Source organism: Trachurus japonicus, chromosome 20 (genome assembly GCF_045865225.1).
Source record: "Trachurus japonicus isolate A0001 chromosome 20, Traja_1.0".
Lineage (NCBI taxonomy): Eukaryota > Metazoa > Chordata > Actinopteri > Carangiformes > Carangidae > Trachurus > Trachurus japonicus.
The window spans coordinates 20021249-20045925 of NC_140926.1; the positions used below are offsets into that span (position 1 = coordinate 20021249).

At 41.2% G+C, this 24677-nt stretch overlaps 1 protein-coding gene across 8 annotated transcripts in view; it reads right to left on the reverse strand.

Annotated features, from left to right (window-relative positions):
- dpp6a (dipeptidyl-peptidase 6a) overlaps window positions 1-24677 on the reverse strand; it is a 219788-nt gene that overhangs the window by 47573 nt on the left and 147538 nt on the right. For 5 of the 8 annotated variants that reach the window (XM_085764056.1, XM_085764053.1, XM_085764055.1 and 2 more), the window contains exons 2-3: window positions 12336-12450; window positions 1018-1116 (exon numbers count right to left, since the gene is read on the reverse strand). In XM_085764056.1, coding sequence (XP_085620182.1) covers window positions 1018-1116; window positions 12336-12450 — 214 coding nt within the window. Of the gene's footprint in view, window positions 1-1013; window positions 1117-12335; window positions 12451-24677 lie in introns of all 8 variants that reach the window. The other 3 variants (XM_085764054.1, XM_085764049.1, XM_085764050.1) reach the window with 2 other exon arrangements.

The window sequence follows — 24677 nt, forward strand, 5'->3', positions numbered from 1 at the left end:
TGCTTGCTTTTTTTTCAGGAAAAAACATTATCCTCAGTGCAACTTGTTTTTCTCTGTATTTGGGTGTATTCTCCCCCTGGCCCTGTGGAATGAGAAATGTATTTTCCAAGCTTTAATCCTGTATCCACATGATAATTGTTCATTTATCTGTTAATAATTGCCAAGTACATGTCAGAAAGTTATTATCTGAGTATTTTTTTAACATTGAAATTGATGTATTTTCTCTTCCTGTAAATCGATTTCAGACGTTTGCTGACTCATCCTGCACTCTAGGGCGTTCCTAATTTTGTGTCCAATTAAAATTTTCTCTTGAATTCTTGTGTCTCTGCCATGAAATATAAATTCTGTCAGTCACTGTCACCACCTCCGAGCTGTAAAGAGTTAGTTCTGCCGACGTCGTGGGTGTGTTTGTTCTAACTCTGTGGCGCGTCAGCTCCGTTGCGGGGATGAACCTGCATCACTCCCTCTGCTAGCATAACTGCTACCTCCGGCTCAAGGCTCAAACATTCTGCACAGGTCTCGGTCTAAAGCTGTTTTCATCGCTTTCTCCCTATTTCACATACACTCATCTCATCACTGAGGTTAGCAGATGTGTGTGAAGGTGAAGGTGAGAGAAGTCCTCCACAGCAACAGACACTCCCACAGGTTGTGCTTAACGTACATTCAACCCGATTGGCTACCGTAGCCAGCTAGCCTAATGTTTTTTTACCAGAACACATTAGCATGCAGAACTGCATCACACTCTGAGAGCTGTTTCAGGACATCTTTAAGAGCTGTCCTTCTAAAATATAGAGAGGCGGGTTCAATAGGAAGGACTTATTTATCAATTTCTTAGCCCAACATGTTGGCTGTTTTCTTCATCAGACAGAAAAAAGTACTAGACAGATGGAGGCTGAGTCAAACTCCTGAGAAAACACCTCTGATAAAAGAATACTTTAAAACAACCTCACCTTCATGCAGCTTTAACCTTAATTCAATAAATCCTTGGAAACCCTAAAATTCAATGGGATTACTTACTGCTTATCCATTTGGCGTTGGGGTCATGAACTCTAAAGTCTTTTCTGAAGAGGTCCTTCACAGTCACCTTGGCCTTGAGAGCCAGACGGTCGTCCTCCCCTGAAAAGGAACACACAAAAAAACTGAGCAAATCCTTGTGCAACAATTGCAGAAAAAATGAAAGCACACATAAGTGCAAAGGTAATGAATTGGCTAGACAACAAGAGAGATGGAGTTCATAGGAAAGGTAAAAAAAAATAAATAAATAAAAAAACCCAACAGTAATAATGTCCTTGCTTGTATAAGGTCATAGTCGGACTGGAATGAGTATAAGTTTCCCTAATGGAAGGCAGAAAATGCACCATCTATTCATTTTGAGTCAGTGATGCAGATTTCCAGACAGATATAACACACTCTTAAGTATGCCCTCAGAGCAATTACAGTAATGTATTTTTGTAAACATCAAAACATCAAATCACAGCCCAGTTATATCAAAATTCTTCTCCCATGACCATTTGAGCACGTCTTGTCTAGACCTTTAGCTTTGCATTTGAAATCAACTTCAACAATTAATTAATGAGTTTCAGTGAAATAAGTCTGTGACCACTATCCCACTGACTTCAAGCAAAAGTGCTCTCAGAGTTCAGGCTTACGCTACACATCTTACAAAACTGGGTGTTATAAGGAAAAAAAGGCAAAGATCAAAACTGTGTCTCTATTGCTGATACTGTAACATGTTTTCCTGACACATTTTGATCTCTGGCTGAATCTGAACAGCTTTCTCCTGCTTTCTGCAACTGTTCACTTTTCAAAGAAAGAAGGACAGAGATAAAGGACAAAAATATAAACACATAACATAAGGCAAGTAAAATAACAAAGCAAAAGCATCGTCTTAATTCCCTCAGGCCTTTGATTAAGACTAGTGCGGCTTCTGATCATCAGACCAGACGTGCATATTTAGAGCAGAAGCATCCCGCAATTCATTTCGGCTTAATTTCATCCATCAATGCTCATCATATCATCCCCTGCTCCGTAATATGACTCATTTCACCTCCATATGCATTATGGGAGGATAAAAAGCAAAAAGGTAATACGCAACAAGCTTCTTTGCTTCCAGTCAAAGCAAATCTCGCTTTTGCTCAGTGACATATGGAATGCTCTGAGATTTTCAGTCACATGCAAGTTGTGGGATACGAGGGTCTTCAAGAGCAAAGTGACCTCCATAATTCTTAAATTGAAGTTCTGAACAACCAGGACTCTACCATGAGGGGGCTGCCTGGCAAAACTGAGCAATCACGGGAGAAGGGTCTTGGTAAGAAAGGTGACTGAGAATTTGATGGCCTGGCTGTGCTCCAGAGATCCTATCTGGTGATGGAGGAAACTTACAAAAGAACAACTATTGCGGCTTTAAAGCGAGAGTGGTCAGACAGAAACCCTTTGACTTGGAGTTTGCAAACAAGCACCTGGAGGTCTCCTAGACATTGATAAATTAGATCATCTGGTCTGATGAAGCAAGACTGAACTGTGTGACCTCAGTTCCAAAGTCAAGTCTGACAGAAACCAGGCACCTGCTGAATGGTGGTAGCGTCTGCAGCAGGGAGGGATACTGGGCTGGGCAAGGGGAAAGCTCAGAGTACAGAGGTATCCTTAATGAAAACTGGGTCCAGCAGAATAGTGTCTTAGAGAAAACTCTGTTAATGTTCTTTAGTCTCTGAGCCAGAGCCCTGACTTGAACTCAATCAAGCATCTCTGGAGAGTTTGGAAAAATGGCTGACGGAGCTTGTGAGGATCTGCAGAGAAGAATGGCAGAAAATCCCCAAATCTCATTGTGTAAAGCTTATGACATCACACCCAAAAGGACTTTAGGCTTTAATCACTACAAAAGGTGCTGCAAGTGAGTTCTAAGTGGGATAGGCTAAGTGATATGTTAGTGTTTCTTATTTAATATAGTCTTAAAAATATTCAAAAATTCTCATTTGACATCATGGGATATGATCACATATATTCCTTTCTATCATAAAGATAGGGGTATGTTAAAAGTGAAAAAGGTGAAGGTTTCAAGGTTTTGAAGAATGCACTGAATGCACTTTCCTGTATTTCAATCTCACCCTTACAGAAAAACCACATGAACTTCACATGTGGTTCACATGTGAAAAATTTTGCACATGGGAATCATGTTATTTGCACATGGGAAACCACATGTGAAGTTCATGTGGTTTTTCCGTAAGTGCAGTGTTACTATGCTCCCTAGCAGGAGAACAAAACACAAATTCATGAAGGCTACAAACCATGTGACAAACACTCTGAAATTCTGCAACTGCCACTTTTCTAATGTTGAATGAGATTTTTTTTTTTTTTTTTTTTAACAAAACATTACCCTTAGGTGAAAAACCTTTATAATTAATTTCTTTAATATGGAATTAAATTGCCTCATGTGTATGTAAATAGAGTGTTTTGTACTTGTGGTATACTGAGCTCGCACACTTTCACTCTCTTTAAATAAAGGATTACTTAGCTGATGTTCCAGTTTTCTGTATCTCTGGCATCTCTTCAGCAACTGAAATCACTATTACTCATATATTAATGGAGCCAAAATTGTTTTACAAAAGGGTTGAGCATAACAAGAATAGAAAAGTAATAAGATAACAGGTAGGAAAATAAAAGAATACAGTAGGCCTAGTGGGCTAATATACAAACAGACATAGAAAGAATGTAAGTTCAGAATTACCTAATAAAATAAATCAGGGAAAGAGGCAAATACTACAGTACATGTTCATATTTTTTTTTCATTACCTTGAGCAACCAGTTGTTTAAATATCCAGAAACACATAGTTGCACAAAGCAAATATGGTTGTTGCAATAAAGGCTTACTTGTACTGTCGGTAACTATGATATCTAAAGGAGTATAGCCTATCAATTTCAGCCTCTGTGACCTAATTGTTCTTTTTGTTGCATGTGTCCCCACCAATTCAACTGTTCAAAAACTGAGAAGACCGTGAAAGTGAACAGAGCCTAAAACAAGCCTACAGATTCTCAGATTTGACATCATACGACATGCGATATTACATCACAATATATTGCATGCTTACATACTGTAGGTAGGTACAGTAGATACTGCATGCTAATAGGTATGCTAATATGCAGATTTTTTTGCACGACTACATACATCTTGCATGTTTACATTCTTAGATAAATGCACTTAGCATGCTAACATTTGTCATTAGTTTTAAGACGCAGGTATTTCAGTCTGGACCACAGTGAACAACTGTCGCTATGTCCACAGGCGAGCTGCTAGTGTGGCTAAAAATGGTTGGTAGTGATGCCAGGTAGATGTGATTGTAGTTAATGTTGCAAAGATGTAGCATATACCTTTGCAAACTCTGGTCTGAGACAGAGTAACAACAAATGAGCCAACCGTTAGCATGATGTGCTGTTAATAGCACACACAGCCCAGAATTACAGACAAACTAGTGTTATTAATGGGGAGATTTTCTAACTGCTACAGCAGCACAACCGTGAGCTCCAAATGTTTCCTCAGCAAAGCCTATAACTGTAACGGCGCCCGCTAATTTTAATCTGACACACACTTTGATCCCGGTGTTCCAGCTGTCGAAGAAATCATCTTTAAAGAGCAGACGGATGGAGGAAGGGGAGGTTCAGACAGAGCCTGGGAACATTAAATGACACTAAACATCTTCCTCTTGTCATGTCAACATCATCACATTTTCCACAGCGCTGGGGGGAAAAAACAGTTTAATGTCAGCTGGTGGATCAATGAGAAATCTCAACAACTGGTTGTAGTTTCAGAAAATAACACTAAAAAGCAATATCCCCTCTTAAATGACAGTCTGCTTTTCAAGAGTTTCTCAAACATTAATAACACCTCATGAGGAATAAGTTCTGTATCTTAGATCCCAAAAGGTTTGACAACTTTTTAACATAACTGATTAATAATCTAAATAGCTGGGACTCATTCACACTGTGTTTTTAATTTGCCTATTTTCTGTGGCCACCAGAGAAAAGCATTAATTCTCACATTTTAGAAGAATTATGAATATTTGCCGTTTTTGTTTCATAAAAACAAAAACAAAACCATTCATCACAGTGGCCAATTAACAGCTCATTGGTCCCAACTTGCAACCAACCAACTCATCACAGTGGAGTGAACACTTATTTTCCATTAACCTGATGAAGCAGGGTAGGTTGTGTTTATTTGTGTTGCACTTTCGACATCAAAGCAGTTTGATGTGATACATCTAAGACATAAAACGCACACTTGGAGACATAAATGTAACACAAGGCAATATAAAAAGACAAGTAAACAAGGTTGGAAAAAAAATGTAAACGTGTGGATAAATCAGACAAATTACAATGCAAAGGGTAAAACGATAAAGTTGTTATAAATAAAACACTTGTCTTTTTTGCTCTTATTATTTAAGATTGATTGTGCTGGGCTGAACCACTATTTCTTTTAATTATGTAAAGTAAAGTAAACCAGTAAAAGACTTACTGGTGTTGGGATGAGAGCTTTTTCATCTATGTGGCATTGTTTCTATGCATTTCTTCCATTTCAAACAAGACAGCTGTAAATACACACTGTCTTCTTTGAGTGATGGCGATCATATGTCACCCTAACTGAGTCTATCTAGTCCCTCAATCATCCTGTACACGTCAATATCAGAGAATAATAGGTGACTGCATCCAGATAGTAGTCTGTGTTTTTAAACTCCAAGAACATAACAATGATTTGCATCACTCTCCAGGCGTCAGCTGTGCGTGTCTGTGTGTGTGCGCGTGCTGAGTGTGTGGCATATTGTGCCCAACAGATGGACAGACACAGAGTGATCCTCAGTTCTTCCCTGATTTTATCGCGGGGGACAAAAACACCTTTGAAGGCATCTGCTCGGTGCATCACTTGAGTTTTGAGTGTGATTATCAGAGTCACCAGACTGTGTATAGGCTGCGGGGAAACTTAATAGTGCACATAAGTTGCAGCCTCCTATCAGATGGGGAGGTTTAGAGTGGATAAATAGTGAATTTATAATCAGTCATGATTGCCAGATTCATGGATTTAACACAGAGGCAGCCACCAGTAGAAGATGAACTCATACATGTGTGGCTTTATATATAAAAATATACTATATACTATATAGCACAATCTTTCATAGGCAAATCCATTTTCTGCAGTTAAGTATGTCTTTATCTTCCTTTCACAGAGTGGTGCGATCATAGGCAGGAATTTTGAATTAGTCTAAAAAAGAAGGGAACACTCAGAGCCAGCAGGGTCAGCTCACACGAGCTCAGTTTATATGCTAATGTGCCACGACCTCTTTTCAATACAATGCAATGGCAGGGGGAGTTTCAATCCAACACTGAACCTGGCAATTTGAAAGATAATCTGAGGGTCTCAATGTGACTCTGTCAAACACAGTGAGTCTGCAGAGTTGACTACAGAATAAAAGGTAATCTGCCTTTTCATTGTCATAATGTCAGTGAGATAATGACCACCTAAAAACAAACCAAAAAAAAGTATCTCGTAACTTTATCTCTGTCATAGAATACAATAAGATTTTACTGCCCTAATTTCAGTAACCTGGATGAGACCTTAAAGGTACTGTACAATATCATTTAAAGTGAGACTCCATGTCTTCCTTGATTATAAAAAAAATGCTCCAATTTCTATATTAATACTGTGAAAGTATCAAAGTCCTCAGTCCACAGAGAAACTGAGCCTTAAGAGAGCCAACATGGCTTCTGAAACTTTGTGATGTCATAACAAGAAGGTTTCTCTCAGAGTTCCTCATGTTTTCCTAAACTGCAGGACTAACACGCAAAGAGTCCAGACCATATCAACCTTCACATTGTCGGACATTATGTAACCTCTATGAACTCACTGAGTGCCAACCATGTAATTTTACGTTTTTCGTTCCCATGCGTTGAGTGCCAATAACGTAATTTTACATTTTTTGCTTTTTTTAAATTATGAAAATAGACACTTTAACACACCTTATGTGTAAATTTGGGGACTCTACGACGAGCAGAACTGAAATATATGACGATCAAAAACTCATGACAACTCACGATCTGGATGTTTTTATCATAACTCTGCTTTTGCAAACGGAGTTCTGCATGTGGATGCAGCGCAGCTGCTCTGCTCTCACCCGCGAGGCTCCAGCAGCTCGGAGCCGAACAGGAAACTCTCAGCCGACAGTCCCGCACGGTCTTCAACTCGAGCAACACCGTGTCCTCCCGCGGTAAAATGTGATGGTCTCTCGGGCAAAGCAGGCCGCCGGCACCGACCCATACCACAGAAGAACCGCGACCACCGGTGGGACCGGTGTTCCGGACCTGCGCTGGCCGACAGACCATCACATTCCGTGGCGAGAGGCTGTGCGGCACGGTGCGTCTGTGTTATTGTTGTTCAGTGCCCCCCCCCCCCCCTCGGTTTACGGTTTGTGGCCATTTGAAGCAGAAAGTTTCACCTTTCAAATGTTGGTGGATAATATAGAATACGCTGTGGCTCTACAAAAATCGTCAAAAATGGTCTAAATTGCTGGTACACTTGACTAAAACTTTGGAAAGGAGCGCAGCCCTCAATGAGTTAAGCGTGTATAAATGGAGCCACTGCTATAATCCATACATATTGTATGCTGAGTCTTCTATATAAACGGGTTCAGAGAAAGGAGAGACAATTTGTTTAAATCTAGTTGTTGTCAAGGATAAGCCAAGCAGGGGGACAGAAAAGATACACATTAGGCGAGAACATGACAATACAGTCACACAATTTTGGTGACCAATAACATCTTCAGATATGAATTCTTTGGATAAAGTTTAACCTTACATTGAAATAAATGCGGGATTATGTACCCATATTAAAACAAGATATTTTCAGAGCATGGTGTATCAGCAGTCTGTTTCACATGCTGACTGTGTACTGCTCATCATTTTCTTCTTGGTGCCAAGCTTACAATATGAGACATCTGGACTCCTGGTCTTTGTGTTTTCTCCAGCTCACCCAAGAATTTCAATCACACAAAGCAGTCCCTGCTTTCGGCCATGCCCCAAGGCCACATGGAGCCACCATTCAGCCGGTGCATGATTCAGTGTTTTACCTGAAATCTGCTAGGTTTTTATCCTGCCATTCAGAAAACAGTCAGCCAATCAGAGGAGAGGCTCTGACCCACTCTTCTGATTGGCTCACTAACCTGTTGTCACCAGAGTGGAGAAGAGAGGAGAAGTAAAACTACATTGAGATGGTTTTTTGCTGCTTACACAAATACAGTTTATACTTTTATAGATAACAATACGTCACATGAAATATACAAAAAGCATTAAATTGATTTTTTTAAGTAGCTGAAATAAATCCTACAGAGGCCTAAGAGTGAAAGAGTGAAGTAGTTACCTTGATTGAGTTTTGGGTTTGAAGTGACCTACAGGGAGTTTGAAATTAAAAATACAGTGGATAGGCCTATTTTATGAGCTGATTTTAGACTCTTGAACATATTTAACTTTTACAACATAAATGGGAAATAAGGCATTGAACAAAAAAAGGCTTTATTTCTCCCCCAGACTTTTATTGCTGACAGTGTGCAGAAGACCTTGACCCAAACGGCCATTAGAAACTCATGGTGGGAGGCAGTATTTATTAAAAAAAAAGATCATAACCAAACAATAAACCAAGTGGACGATGGTGCATTTGGGGGATATTGGACTTAATATGTTCAAAATTCACTCTAAAGACCTGTCCATGGGTACGAAATGAGAATAGGTGGGATGCCGTAGGGTCCAATCAACAGACAAAATTACATATTTTCATCTTTAATATCCCAAGTATGGCCCAAATTAGAATATGAATCTAAACTGGGTTACTAGAGAGTAAATATTCTCATAGATGTTCAACACAGTGTTGATTGCTGCTGGAGTTGCCAAGTTTTTTCAGTTGCCCACAAGGGCGATGTAACCCAGTAGCTCGAGTGCTGCTTTCATGGAGTAATCTCTGTGAGTGTTTGCATTTAGCTGCGCCAAATGACTGTAGTGTGCTTTTCTCCCACAGTCTCAGTTAGCTGTCACCCTGTCAGTCAGCCTGTCATCCCTCAGTCTGACGAATCCACAGTTGCCAATAGTGAACATCTGACCCAGTTGTATTGATTTACCCAACAGTGCAACCTCTTAATAACGCGGAGCTATCAGTTACAGCAGATGCAGATTTGTCAGAGAGGGAAACGGAGATCCTGTATATGTGTGTATGAGTGTGTGTGTGTGTGAGAGAGAGAGAGAGAGAGAGAGAGAGAGAGAGAGAGAGAGAGAGAGAGAGAGAGAACAAAGTGTTTGTCAGGAGCAGTTAGAAAGTGGTTGGCCTGTCTGGCAGGGGAACATCCATCAACCAACTCTCCTAACTGAGTGGAAACAACACGCTATCTCATAACTCCTCACATGAGCTGTGCTGCTACAGCAAGCAGCTCAGAGCGGGGGTGTGTGTGTGTGTGTGTGTGTGTGTGTGTGTGGGGGGGGGGTGGTTTGTTCCCAAAATGTTTGTCCTTGAAGCGTAATTACAGTAAAATAAGTTATTCTGAATGACTGCTTGAGTTAGCATTTGAATGGGAAAATCCTCCCTACAGCAAAGCACTGTTACAAAACATTAGTGGTGTACCTTTCACTCCTGGGCTCATTTATACTGCAAAATAATCCACATTTGTTTGTAATTAAGCCCTTACAGTCTTTTCTTAAGTATAAAGATATGATTGTTGTTGTTTTGCTTTGTTTTTTTCATCAAATGTTGTAAGAGCTAAAATATTCTTAAAACAAGCATATTTTATTTTGAAACAGAAAGCTTCCATCTTTCTATCTTTAGAACTACATCACAGGCACAACTGTCTTGATAAAATATTATTTGCAGTGTAAATTCATCTTGTATGAACAAGTGAGTGGCCTGACACTTTTTTAAGTATACAAAAATAAATCAGTGGTAAGAATAAAGTTGTGATATCAATGCTGGAGAAACGCCACACTCACTATTTTATAATTCTTCTTCAGAGTCAGAGAGAGTAACTTCTCCACAGACAGCAGGCTGAATAGAAAGCATAAGTGCAATACAGAAGAGAAAGCAACAGCCTGCATCTCAGGAGATCGTCATCAGTAGGGTGTGAAATACATTGCCATTTTCAGTGGTTATCTATGATTTGAATAGCCGACTATGGTGAACCACAGTATGTCAGACTGACTATTGTTCCGTTCATGGGAGCATACGTTTTTGTTTTGTTTTTTCTCAGAAGAACTCAATACCCACACATTGTCATAGGAACCCATCTGGCTCCTATGACAACATTTGACCTCACACACATGAACAGTGACAGAAACAGTGGTGTACGGTAAAATTCATCTCTTTGGAAACTAACAGATGCATCTAATTCTAGACCACAAAAAATAATTATGAGTTATGAAAGCTGCATTCTTGTACTTTGCCTGGCCCTGTCTAAAACAAAATACACAAACTGTTTTCCATGTTTTATGCTAGGCTACACCAGAGCAATTATATCAATCGCTCTGGGCTACACTAACTGGTAGGTTCACATTTCATCTACATTGGTAATAACAAATAAATATCTTGTAACATGAGGCAGTATTTTATCAACTCTCAAAAATAATGAGATCAGGTGTGTTTGCTTGAGATTTCCCTTCACTACAGCTAAGGGGCCAAGCCCAAACTGTACAACGTAAGTACACAAAGAATAAGCGTTGAAGGAAATGCTGGAGTACATTCCAATAATTAGCCAATTCCAGGCTTTTTATTTTTGTCTGAAGAAATTCTAATTAAAACATTCAGAACTTTAAAACTGCAATGTTTTTAAGGAATTTGTTGTATTTTTTGTTAGGCAAACATTAAAATACACAATGTCACAAGAGTATTTCAGGGTGAACTTTTCTATTAACTCGGAGTACAAAAAATAATATTTGGCTTGAATTCAGGGATTCAATTAACAGTCCATCCCAAATACGATAACCCCAAGACAGAGTAGAGTGAACTGTCTTTGCACAAACAAACCACTGTCCTTGAGGAATGATTCAGAGACCTGCAGCATCCTGAAGCTCATCTCAGCTGCTCAAGACACCTAATTAATCTGCAGCAACTTCCTGAAGTGGATTTTTATGCAGTCAGTGCATATTTTAATATCCCAAAAGGCCCTAAAATACCACATATCCTCTAAAAACACTGCTCTTTAATGGGCAGTCTGTTGGAGACCTGAGAGTTGCGGCCAGGATCCTGCTTGTCTCGAGCCTCGGTGCGGAACCGTAGTTCTGCTTGAGCACACAGAGCTGACGCAGGGAGGGGATAGATTAGTGCGAGGTACAAGCTGGAGACACCACCTGCCCGGTCTACACTTTCCGCCTGACTCCCGCTGGCCCGCCTTGTTTGGAAGTGGCACATTAAACAGCTCAAGCTCATCCAAGTCCATAACAAACGCCCCGGGAACAGGAACAGGTCACAGCCGGGAGGTGACAAGGCGTTTTAGGCCTTGCTGCTTTGACACCTGCTACTGTACTAAAGGTCTTTGCCTGTGGTATTTTTGCTCTGACACCTGTCTACATCTCTCAGGATTACGGTGAAGAACACAACCATGAATTCCTGTTTCTGCTTTCTCACCATGCCCAGATCTTAGGTAGCATTACATCCAATCACATGAGTGTCAGGAAATCATAAACAAGGGTGCAGTGATCACTGGCTTTGTCGCTGAATTACAGTGTACACACACACTGCCAGTTGTATTGACTGATCTGGCTCTGGCAGCGCATAAAAACCACATCAAGGACTTTTAAACAGATGACCTATTGATTAACCCCTTCATGTAAATCTGTAAATAAACAGAAAGCCTGAAGGTCACCGTGAGATGAAAACTCAGATGCTTTTAAACGAACAGAGGGAACTGCACGAGACCACAATGTGTGAACAAAGGAGAGAAGCATAAGTGAGGCAGACAGATGGGGACTGCGTTTATGAAGCAAGCAATGTCGCGCAAGCTGACTTCAATGAGGTTTACTGACCTTCACTAAATGTGGCCGTTACAGCAAGAGTGCCCATGTGGAAGTTAACTGTGACATTACTATGGGTGACACTGCAAATATCGCACGAGAGAGTAGACCACACAGAAGGAGAGGCACACACACGCAGCACCCACCCACCCAACACACATTATTCTTTGCATTGTTCGTGGTGAGATTGATAATGAAAGCTAATGGGCATGTCGGTGCATAATAATAGCCGTGTAAACAGAGCAGTGTGTGATGTGTGATGTTGTGGCCCCTCCCCTCTCCCACCCTCCTGCCGATCGTGCGCCGCGTACCTGGTGTCAACAGGATGACGGAGGTGACAATCAGCGAGCAAATGACCAGAATGACAAGAAGGGCGATCGCTATTCCCTTCCAGTTCCTCTGCGGAGGGTTACTGCCCACCAGCTCCTACGGAGAGACAGAGAGGAGGAGAGAAAAGGCATGGTCAGAAACAGTAAAAAGACTATCGTGGGAGGGAATCAGAGCATAATTTGTGAAGAAGAAATGAGGTCAAAAAGACAGAAAAATTGAATAGAACAATATGTGGGATGTGATAAAGAAGAAAAAAAAAGAAATCACAGGAAGTATAAATGGCAAACTCATGAGAAGAAAAAGATGGGGGGTGTCAGTCAAGGACAAACGTGAGTCAGAGTCGCAGCCTCTCGGCTCTCAAGGAGACATGCCAGCAGCAGCAGCAGGAGAAGGAGGGGGGAGAATACTTAATGAGCCGAGCATAGGCGGCCATCATCCGCAAACGAATGTGACAGATAAAAATGGAGCCCGCGACACGTTGGTGAATTGCACACTTGACAACGAAGCAGGGAGAAGCTGCGAGGTTGGGAGAACTAGTCTGAGTTATAAGAGTTAAGAGCAACCTTGAAGCTTTTTTTTGTATCCAACAACAACAAATAAAGTTATTGCATTTGCAGTTAAGGTGTGTTTTCAAGAATTAGTATGGCTCCAGACAAAGTAGCTAATTACTGCAAGATATAGCTAAGAGGAGAACAATAGGAAAACAGCTTCATGCCCACATCAAATAACAGAATATAGCTTGGCTACATCTGACACATGATGTGCAGCAGGTGGTAGGTTCAGCCCAAAAAAGTAAATAAAGAAAAATAAATAAATGAGCACACGGTTTCCCCACAGTGTTATTGTAACATGCCCAGTCAGCTGCTACAGATGACTGGGTGTCCCTAAAACTTCCAGTTTTTCCTTAATTTACAGCTATTTGACAGCAGCACAATTCTTCGTAAAACTTCATTTTAATTGAAATTATATCATTTATATAACAATAAAGTTTAATTTTTTCAGCAGTTTCACAAAAAATTATTCAACAAAGTGAATTGCAACTAGAAAGCTAACTAACGCTAGCCTGCACACCATTAAGCCCTTAACACAAGTCATTAGTTAGCAAACAACTGTTAGCGAACTATTTATGCTTTAAAAATCTTGCTAACCTAGATTAGTACTCATGAGTTGTTTTTCTAGTCACCTGACAAGTGTTAGACCAGTTCACTCATCTTTCAGCTCTTCAGCTGCTTTAGCCTCACTGGTCCATGAAGTCCTGGGGAAAATATTCTGACTTTAGCTCTCAAACGTAAAACTCTTTGCTAGCTATTGCTCATTTGTTTACGTGTCAATTTAGCTGACACTTTTCTGTCTACTAATCAAGTCGTTTTTAGGAACACCTGTGCACCTGCATATTCATGCAACTATCCAATCAGCCAATCACCTGGCAGCAGTGGAATGTATTAAAAACATGCAGGTACAGAGCCTCATACTACAGTATATTCTGTCCACTGCACGTGCGTGACTGCACTGAGTAACAGACACTTGGTGTTAAAAAGGTGAAAAGATGACCCAGACGTGGAAGTAAAATGAAGCTTTACTGTTTGTCTTGTCAGTTGCTTTACAAGCCCAACACTTTTTCTTGTGAAACTGAAATTATAGCTAGATACAGAAACTATATTGCATTGTTAGCTACGTGCTAGAGCTACGTGCTACATGAAATAAGATTGTTATCATTAGTTAAAATATATGAAATAAGCAATCAATATTCACAAACTATGATATAATATCAAACTCACAAACAAAGCTTCTCCAGGGCTCAACGGCGGTAAACCCAATTAAAGGTGATGCTGCTTCTAATGACGACACACCATGTAGCAAAGCAAATGGAATCTCAAACTGCTTCCATAAACATGACAGTGGGTTCACAATATAGGCCTATCCTTTCCTCCCCGGTACCGAGATCTGAATCCAACTGAATACCTTTGGGATTTAGCGGAATGGGAGATTCACAGAATGAATGGGCAGCTGACATATCTGCAGAAGTGATGCAAAACAACCATTCCAATATGGACCAGAATCTGTAATAAATGTTTCCGACATACTGTGGAGTCCATGCTACGAAGAACTGAGGCCCTGAGAGGGAGGCTCTGCTCAAGACTCATATAATGTTATAAATTGCTCGATGAGTGTAGACACCTGTATTGGATCTCTTATAGTCTGTGTCAGTCTGAGCACAATGGTGAGGAACCCAGTGGGGAAAAAAAGGTGTGTGGCTCAATAAACTGGCTGTCTTTGAGGACAAAGCATCCCTGAATGTTTCCCACCTCAGCTCTCACTGTTCTGGCTTGCACATGGATAAACCAGTGCCAACACCACAATCAAGAGGGACACTGCAGAAAGGGTCCAAAGCCCAAACTGTTAGAGGAGGATTAATAAGTTCTTAATTAGTTTATGGAGGATAAAAAGGAGCGAGGCAGAGCATGTGCTTCGGGGACCTGTGGCTGGGGCGTTAATGAATACATGCTAAGGCTTTAATGAAGCTGAATGGCTGAGCTATGAAGCAAACCTTTCTGTGACCTCGCTTCCACCTTAATTGAAAAGAGCCCAAGACATCATTAGCCCCCAGATAAGAGTAATCAGGGCTATTTACTAGACTGTCCATTACCCACATTCATTAAAACAGGAACCAGTTAGTTAGCTGTATGTTCATATTGTCGAGCTGCGACAACAGCGAGGAAGAACACGACTCATTTACGTGTTGTTTTTAATGTCCTTTCAATTTGTGGGCTCAGGAGTGCATAATGATTTACCAGATTTCTAATAACTGGATGCTGAAATGCTCCATGGGAGCCTCAGTTGACCTCTCCCTTTAATGTATGCCTCTGACTTCTTATTAAAACACCAGATATTTTCCAAACAGTTGCTCAATATACATTCAATTAGGAGAGTTTTGAGACCACCCAAGCTGAAAGCTGGAAGTGATAATTGCTAAATCACCAAACATTTTCATAGCAGAAAACTAAATGGGCATTTACTTCCAGGGCCATGCAACCAGAAAAAAAAGAAAAAAGAAAACTCCAACTTTACTTCTGTTTATCATCTATTTGAAATAAGATCCAGACAATAAACCAGAAATACTTAAAGTGACTACGAGGACTTCCAAAAAGCTGAAGTGTTTTCACACCACATTTCCCATGAGCCTCTGCATGCATGGTGAAATTCTTGGACTGGCGCAAGACGGACGAAAGCGAATCTTATCTTTAATGTCCACTTGTAAAGACAGCCACTAACACAGTACAACCTTGGACAAAATAGACTGAGGCTGAATGACCAAAAACGAAAATAACTGTTGATTAAAATTCAACCAGACAATAACAGGTCCAAAATCAAATGGAGGAGCTGAGGCTGTCATATAACAGGTCAAAAATGAACAGATCTACAACAGATGAATGGAGCGATCCACTGATCAACGTGGGTGATGAACTGACAGTCTGCAATGTGATTTGTTTTCTCCATTTCTGGGGTGAGGCATCACTATTTTCTTTTCTTTCTTTTTTTAAAATGAGATTTTTATGAGAGTGGCATGAGGACGACGACTGATTGTTGTTGGTGATGCACTGTGAGCTTCACAGTATGGAGGATGATGCCAAAAATTGGAGAAAAAGTGCTCTATAGAGAGCAGCGATGCTCAATCTGTGTAAAGCGCAATAAAAAGAGAAGACAGACATCCTCATGCAGCGCTGAGCAATGACTGTTTATGATGTCTTCTATGCAAATGGCCTTGCATTGTAGATAATGCAATCTGAAGCTGGGCATGATTCCATCACACCGTCTTAAATTCAACAATCATATCCGTGTATATGTGTGTGTGTGTGTGTGTGTGTGTGTGTGTGCATTTTCAGAAACAGCAACCTAAACTAAAGCCAACCTGCTTCAACATGACACACTGTGCACAAAAGCGATTTTGGTAACAGTTAAGGTCTTGTCTTAAACGTCCATGCAATTTTGTTCCATTATCTGTTATACAAGAATCGACGCAGGCGCTCAGTGAGGCATCAAATCACGTAGTGTAACTCAGACCAACAACTCATTTCCAGGTGGAAAATGTATCTTCGAATTCACTCAACCTTTTCTGAGCACCGCCGGGGGTGCTGGTGGTAGTGGGGGGGTGGGTACTTTTTAGCAAAAATTAGTGACCTTTCTACTTTTCCAGACAACAGATACAAGACAAGTGCGTGCTCTGGGCTCTCACCTGTCTGTCTGGAGGAAATAGGTAAGTAGGAAAGTTCGGCGGACTGTCCAATCATAGTAAACACTCAACCTCTGCGAGAGCGAGCCCACAGACAGACACAACAAATAGTGGACAGGAGCTGCAGCTGAAATTGCTTCTCTTATTTCCTCTCCACATTCTGCTGCAGTAATATCCGGTACGCTGAAAGCTCCATCGCGCCGTCACAATGACTAAAGATTCAATGTCAAAGATCATTTCCATATAGATCAACATCTCTGTGGGAATATATTGACACTTGGAAACTCTCCAAAGACATAAAAAAAAATCTGAGCAGCACTCTTGAGAAGGATCCATACCTTCCTGGATGGGGGTTTAGCATGAGCATGAACACACTGGCCATTTTAACCAAGGACAGAAACCACCACCAGGGATTCATGTGGCTTCTTTGCTGTTGCTTGGATAGAATGATCACTTATTCCGCCTGGGTAAAGAGTGCAGCTACAGGCTGAAAACCTTGCATAACCTTCCCAATCGTGCTTCTGTGATCTGTAATTACAACAATGATTGGACTAATTAGCTGGACCTCATGCACTGAAGTAGATGACAGGGTGATTACGAGGGACAATGGCGGAAGAGAGACGAGGTGTGAAACAAAATATGAGGAGGCAGACATCAGAGTTTTGCGGGAACAGTAAATAAATAACACAAAAGGCTGGAGAGAGAGAGAGAGAGAGAAGTCACTGACAGAGCAGCTTGAAGCGTGACCAAAACATGACAGAAAGAGAAAAAAAAAAGAAAGAGAACGGGACAGTGTGGATGGAGCCAGGCCCGAATAAATCCAATAAAAAACAAGATCCTGGTGTTTTCCAGCTCTTAGTTGCTGTCATGTTTAAATCTGCAGAGCAAGCAGACGCCTCATCAGTGTTGACTCGGCCCTGAGAGTGTAAATCTTGACACTGTGCCAATGTTTCCCCTCAAAGTACACAAGTACAAAAGTCACAAAGAGCACGAGAACTCCTCGATCGACAGAGCGCCGGGGCTGTTCCTCCTTTGGTGTTGCACCCTGGTGTTGAAAGCAGAGCTCAGAGGCAGCAGGTCTGACAAGGTTGAGAATCCATGAGTTATTATTGATGTTGAAGTTCTGTCCACATTTCAGCAGCAGCAAAGCAGGAAGGTTTTTTTTTTTCTTCAACTCAGATTCATACAAACACTTGTCTGTTCTGGTCGCCACTCGTTACTGATTAATTTGTCCTTCTCACTGACATGTTAAAAAATACAGCCAGCTAGGCTTGGGCGGTATAACGGTAATAGCAACGGTATCAGTTTCAATACCGTCATGAAAAAATGCAATGCACTTATATAGGAGATAAGGATTAAATATTAAATAAAAGTAATTGAATGTCTAAAATTGATTATATGTCCAGTAGCACTTATGTGTGGTTGAATTTTCAGTTAGTTTAATATGTTTTAGCCTACTTTTACACCCCCCCCCCCACACACACACACACACACACACACACACACACACACATCACACAGCCAGATCGCTCTGCACACAGTTTATGAACTTGATTAGTTTCAACAAGTCGGTCAGGTTTTACCATTATGCCTGTTTCTCATGCTTCTTGTCTGTAGGTGTAGCAAATTTCAGGTTGAACAGGACAAATACCAAACTGTAGAGCTGCGTGAATTTTAAAACCCATCTAAAATGTATCAAAACCTCTTTGGATAAATCTTAGGTTGTTTGGATGCTTTACAATCATTTGCATCCTCTTCTTTCACTTTAAGTTGGAGGTATATTTACCTCCATTTTACGTAACCAGAGTGACTCAGCACTGCGCCCCGAGTGCTGCTAAAACGCATTTGACCTACACTCAGTACTGTGCCTGAAAGCATCGGTACACCCAAACAGACTGTAGCTGCTGCTCTGTTAATGCGCTGCTTGAGCAATGAGCCACGTGCAGACATATGCAACAGTGATGTCATGTTGCACTGTTGCATCACGCCACAGAGTACAACCCCAACAACCCTGCAGCTCCACAGGAGGTAACCATCAACACAACTTTGAGGAGTGTTAAATTACTCCTCTAGATCCTGCTCCTGATCTGGATACGTTACCGTTCAGAAACCCTGCTGCTTTCCTCACACATGTGGCTTCTACTGTATCAACTGCAAATTCTCACAGCTCATTCTACACAGCATTCAGAGCGTGAAGGGTGGAACAGCCGTGCAGCCTTCTGATATGATATTTTGTGTGTTTACGTGGAATTGTGCACCGCAAATTACCTTTAACTTGCACTGTTTCTAAATTAACTGACATGAAGGCAAAACAAAAGGAAAATAAATTGAAGTCTGAGGGGAACGGAGAGATTATGAAAAGGAAAAGGCCATGAACAAGGCAGTATAACGTGAGTAACTGCTCCATTAATGCGAGCGTTATGGGATGCTAAACCCGAGATGAAGGCTTGGCCCATCTCCCTTTGGCGCTTTAATAGCTCAAACCATGACGTCTTGTGCGCATGTGTGGGTTCCATGTATTCTCCCACTGGATGTAATGATAGTGCCTCGAGGCTACAGCATTAGCGATGGTACAGGTCATTAATTCAGATCTTCAATGAATACACTAAAGCTATACAGCATGCAGGGTGTCTGTTATCTAAGGGTCTGTGTGTGTGTGTGTGTGTGTGTGTGTGTGTGTGTGTGTGTGTGTGTGTGCTTTCTGCACTTTCACGCATATTTTCATCTGTTTAATTATGCAACACAAAAAGTTAATAGTGTTGCCAAAAATACCTCATTGTCATTAGGCATGCATCTTAATGCAATGATGATGCAATGCTATTAAAGATGTAAGGGGAAAGAGGACCTATAGAAAGGATGCAAAGAGGGAATGCTAATAACAGACTGCAGTGAAATCATTTTAGCAACACAGTAGAACGAGTCAAACCGCATTTAACTTTCATATAATGTGCTTTTAATTCATGCATTTACAGAGAGGGACCCAGGGAAGCAGCAGGAGGTGCAGAGGGCTCATTCGCTGACACTTAACAGACACAAGTAGGCTTCTAAGTGGATCAAACCTCTAACCTCGGGGGTCGGGCACCGTCCGTACAACAACAGGTGCAAATCATCATCAAACGCATCGAAGTGATGTCTCTCAGAGCAAAAAAAAAAAAAAAAAGGTGTGATGCTTTCTGATGAAGCGAGTCGCAGCAGGAGCTGACGGCAGCCGCCGCTGGGACGCGTTTATCATTAAGCATTTAAGTCGCCACTTTTATCCTTAAAGACTTCAAACGAGGGAGAAGCCAGAGGCTGAACGCTGTGACGTGAGGTTTGAGAGAGAGAATAACAATGTAAAAACACTTGGGTTATTTAAAAGTGTTTGTTTTTCTCTTGTTTTCTGCCTCAGAATCAGGTGTAGATTACTCTAAACAAAGACACACACACACACACATTGTAAAACAATAGGCTACATAACTTTGCTTGAGCATTTTGTTGATGCTTTTTTGTTTTGCAAAGCCATTTCATGAATATTCATGTTGTTTGGTTCTGATAACTATAGTTTTAATTACTGCAGTGAATTCCCTCTCACACCACACTACCTGTCTCCATGTGAATACAGACCAAAAGCTGATATTACAGCCCATTCTAACAGTGCTGAGATGTGATTCTAATCCTCAAATAGAGGGATTTGGAATCACTGCTTCTTTCATCCTCCTCAAACGGACTTCATTTCTGCAAAAATATGAGCAGATTAAACTCCAAACCCAAATCCTCCCCTATTGTTTAAGTGGTTTAAGCAGCAATGGATTCTGTTTATTTTTTCCTCTTCTTCTTGTCAACGCCCTTTTCACAATCAGACTTTTAATCTTTGGGAGAAATAAAGGATTCCACATCAAATGGCCGTTCCACAGGTCAGAGAACACCAACGCCACGCGATTGCATCCGAGCCCATTTGAACAATCTTGTTCTTGTCATACGAGGCGCGGCGGTAACTGCTGTACATAAACAAGCTGTCTTGTTTGTTACTCGCGGCAGGAGAACTAATTTTCAGACGGTCAACGTGTGTGTTAGTGTGTGTGTGTGGTGTTCTCGAGCTCCTTCCGCCTCGTTTGTTTGATTTGCGAGTGAATCTCTTCCAGTCCATTAGAGAGATGCTAGGAGGGCACCACCGCCAGCTGACCTCTCTCTGCAGAGTTTGCACTAAATCACATCTCTGTAGAATAACACAGAATACCCGCTGCTGGTGCCAGATGAGTCGGTGTGTGTGTATTATGTGTGTGTGTGGAGCCGAGCCGCTGTAACAAGCTGGAAGTAAACCTGTGGGAACATTTCTTATGATGCACAATGCACACGTTGACGTGATTTGCATGTGATGAAAAGTTCCTCTGAATCCTGAATCTGACTCACAGCAACTCAACAAAAAACCCCGGAGCTCACCGCCAGCCCCAGCATGTACTTGGCATATGAATCCAACCGCAGAAATAGACAAAATGTCCATTTACGTGCAAGTGCACATTCTGTAGAGGCAATTAAACATCTACTCTATATTATTTCCCTTGTCACTATGGAAACAGAGCAGGAATGATTAGGTTTTCATATGCGAGGGTCCCCTATAGCTACTTCTGGTGGGTGAACAGCCGTCATGACATGGCTAAACAAGTGATGAGGCACATGACAGGAGAGTAAAGTATTTCCTGCTTGCCTCTCATGTATAATGCATGACAGCAAATATTTCCTTTTTTTGTCTATTTGTCACTCTCAACACACATGTCTTCTTAAGGAAATGAGAACAATTCAGAAGTCAGAGTTTCTCCTCATTTCATCACTTTTCCTGTGGCAGTGTGTCTGTGTGTGTGTGTTGACGAGTCTCTCAAGGGAGGTGAAAATGTATCCGGAAAATGTTACTGTGGCTCATCTGAATCAAACATTTACCTTCATCTGTGTATTTCATCAGTTGCCACAAATACACACCAGTGATAAATGACTGCCAGTGGAGGCAAGGATCTGCTTAGACTGTCTGAATATAACAGATGAAGGCGCCGTGTGGTCATTCCTCCGAGTGTTACGTCTCCGCTGCCTTAATGAACAGGATGTCTATTCAGATGCTTAAACACATTAAAGGAGACAAATTATGCCCCTTTCCACAAATTAAAATAGTTGGTCAAAATACCCCAAGGATCAAACATCACAGCTCTTTTCATACTCTCAAAACAGCCCTGTTCAGAAGGGTTTCAGTGCCTGTCTCTTTAAATGCTAATTAACCACTGCTTGCCCAGCCCCGCCCCTTCTACCGGTCCCAGGTAGGGGTGGGGTTATGCAAATATAAAACCATGTGGATTTCAACCTAAGAGCCTGCACATTACAGTTTTTTTTTGTGTCAGTTCTCACATTTTGGGGGCCAGAAGCCAAACCAAACACTCAAATATTATTAAAGAGCCTTCAAAAAGTGATATTTCCATAATATGTCCCCTTTAAAGGGATAGTTCAACATTTTGGCAAATTGGCCCATTGCCATAATCCCTATAGTTTTAGGAGTAGGTTCATTACCTTTAAACGTTACCTAAAGGCTCTCGTGGACAAGTTGTGACCTACACATTCACCACGCTATGAAATAATAACGGAACGTTACCAGACAGAGTTGTTTTCGAGGTAAATTCATGCAAAACTGCTGATGCGCGTTCCGTCTGGGGCAGTTTTTCGGCAAGCAGTCTCTGCATTTGCCTCAACAACAACCCTGTCTTGTAACGTTCCGTTATTATCTCATAGTGTGGTGAATGTGCAGGTCGCAACTTTTCCACGAGAGCGTTTTGGAGTTGTTGAATTGTGTATTTGATGAGTTTGATGAGGGAAACCAAGAAATCCCATTAGCCTCCATAGCGTAGCTCTGAGCAGCTCACGGCTCTGCTCTGCCGTTCTAAAAACAGCTTACACCGACAATTAAAGGTAACAAACCTAGTCCTAAAACTATAGGGATTATTGCAATGGGCTAATTTGCCAAAATGTTGAACTATCCCTTTAACGTTCCTGCATGTCATCAGCTGAGTATCTGATCCATCTGAAGAACAAGTACCCTTGTGATGTGCTGACCCGGCTGGTGAGCCCCAGACCTCTGTCAGTGACAAACTCTGAAATAAACTGTGGAGCTCAAATCAATAGTATCACATTCAGTCTCTGCAGACTTTAGAAATCTTAAGTTAAATGAGTGTAAAATCAACTGCAGGCAACTGTTTGCACAAATCAGAGTTAATGTAATACTTAGAGGAAAACCTGCCTCACACTCAGAACAGCTCGCTGGGCTTCTCTCTGCAAGTCATATATTCATTTATTCTTGCTGACACAGACTAAATACACTATTTAATGTTCTGTAATTCTTATGTCAACTTCAGCAAAGTTGTAGAAGGAGTGTGCTGCTACGGAGAGAAAATGTACAAAACAAAACAAAACAATAGTAATGAAAAAGAAAGGCTCACTTATTCAACACGTTTTGATGCAGAACTTTCGCTGGAGTATATTACAACGGATAACACAAGATGGGTGAGTCTTTATCGGGAGCTTCTCACCCTGAAATTACCCAGCATCCTCAGGTGAATACCGACAACAAGTCCTCATACCAAGGCAACAGAACAACAGAGTGCTTTCCAAAACCCATATTGTCCATCACAAGAGTGACTCATGTGGGCATTTTCTGTCAAGGGCATTAGAGATGGGATGTGAACCACGGTCAAACTCTTCTGTTCTGTTCTTCTTTGAAATCTCTGGTGTGGAAGAGGAATGTGGAAAAAGTGAAATATTTGATCAATACTGCAATTCAAAACTTTCAGTCTAGCCTATTAGCACAGTGGTTTATTTTGCGTTGTGATTTATTTGAACAAATCAAGGTTAAATTTGTCAGAACATCATTCTTTCTGAAAGCCCCATTGATTATTGTTCAGGTCCAACCCATGTACATCCAACCAAGCACCTGGTCTTCTTTGAGGTGTTGCAGAATTACAAAAAAAAAGGCTTTGTGTCAGGAGAGGGGAAGGTCACAGCTTGTGCCACCACATGAAGCAACATTCTTTCTTGTGAGGACAGTTGGAGAATTTTTACCCAAATAACAAGCCCCAAGGTAACTGAGTTTTTCTTTTTTCAAAGATGCATATTGCATTTTGCACAAAATCTCTCCAGCTGCAAACTAACTAAGAAAGTCATCTGAGCCAGTGTAGGGGAGGGAGGGTTGCAGGGAATACAGAAAACTAAAGAGGGAGAAGGGGTGGGGGAGTAGAGAGAAAGTGGAGTGGGAAGATTTCGCTGCAGAGCGCTGCACGTCCCCTCGGCCCACACTCGAGACTGATTGGTATTCACTGTGGCCGGGCGGCAGTGCCAGCGCGCGCCGCATCTCTCAGGAACATTAAGAATTGAAAAGTATCTTTCCTATTGTTCTTATCTATCAGCCTTCATTCCATAACGCGCACTTGCCGTGCCACTCCAGCAAAATAAATTGCCGTCATGGAAACAATATGAAGCGGCGGACGCGCTTCGCTTTCTGGAAATGAAATGCCCCACAACCCACTGCTTCCAAGTGCAGGGGTCTAATAAAAAGAGGCTGCTGCTCCTGTTGATGTTTACCCAGGCTAATGTATTCTGGCCTGCTGTGTTTTTTGTTTTCCTTTTTCCTTTTTTTTATTACTGTCTTCAACTAAAATATGAACATTCAGACAGAAAGAATAGACTGCAAGCTACTTATCTTTGGCATGATATCTGGTTGAAGTGCTCTTATGATGAAAAATGCTTGATATTAAAGAGCTGTCTTAACAATTTCGGAAAGCATTTTTAAAAATCACCTGGTTTAGCCTCCATGCAGCAACAAACGAAAAAAAAAAAAACAACAAAAAAGAAAAACAGCTGCTTGGAGAAGCTACTTCACTTGAAAAGACAGTCACTGTTGCTGTGTGAGTCAGAAAAAGGCAGGAGATTGATGAAGACTTTGATGTATTATGAACACTACAGTGACTGCCCATTGGATGTTCAGCGACTTCTCCATAAAGACCCGGCAGAATCCCCCCCTCCCTCCCTCCAAGCCTCAACCTTCACAAAAAGAAAAGAAAAGAAGAAAAAAAAAAAAAATCAA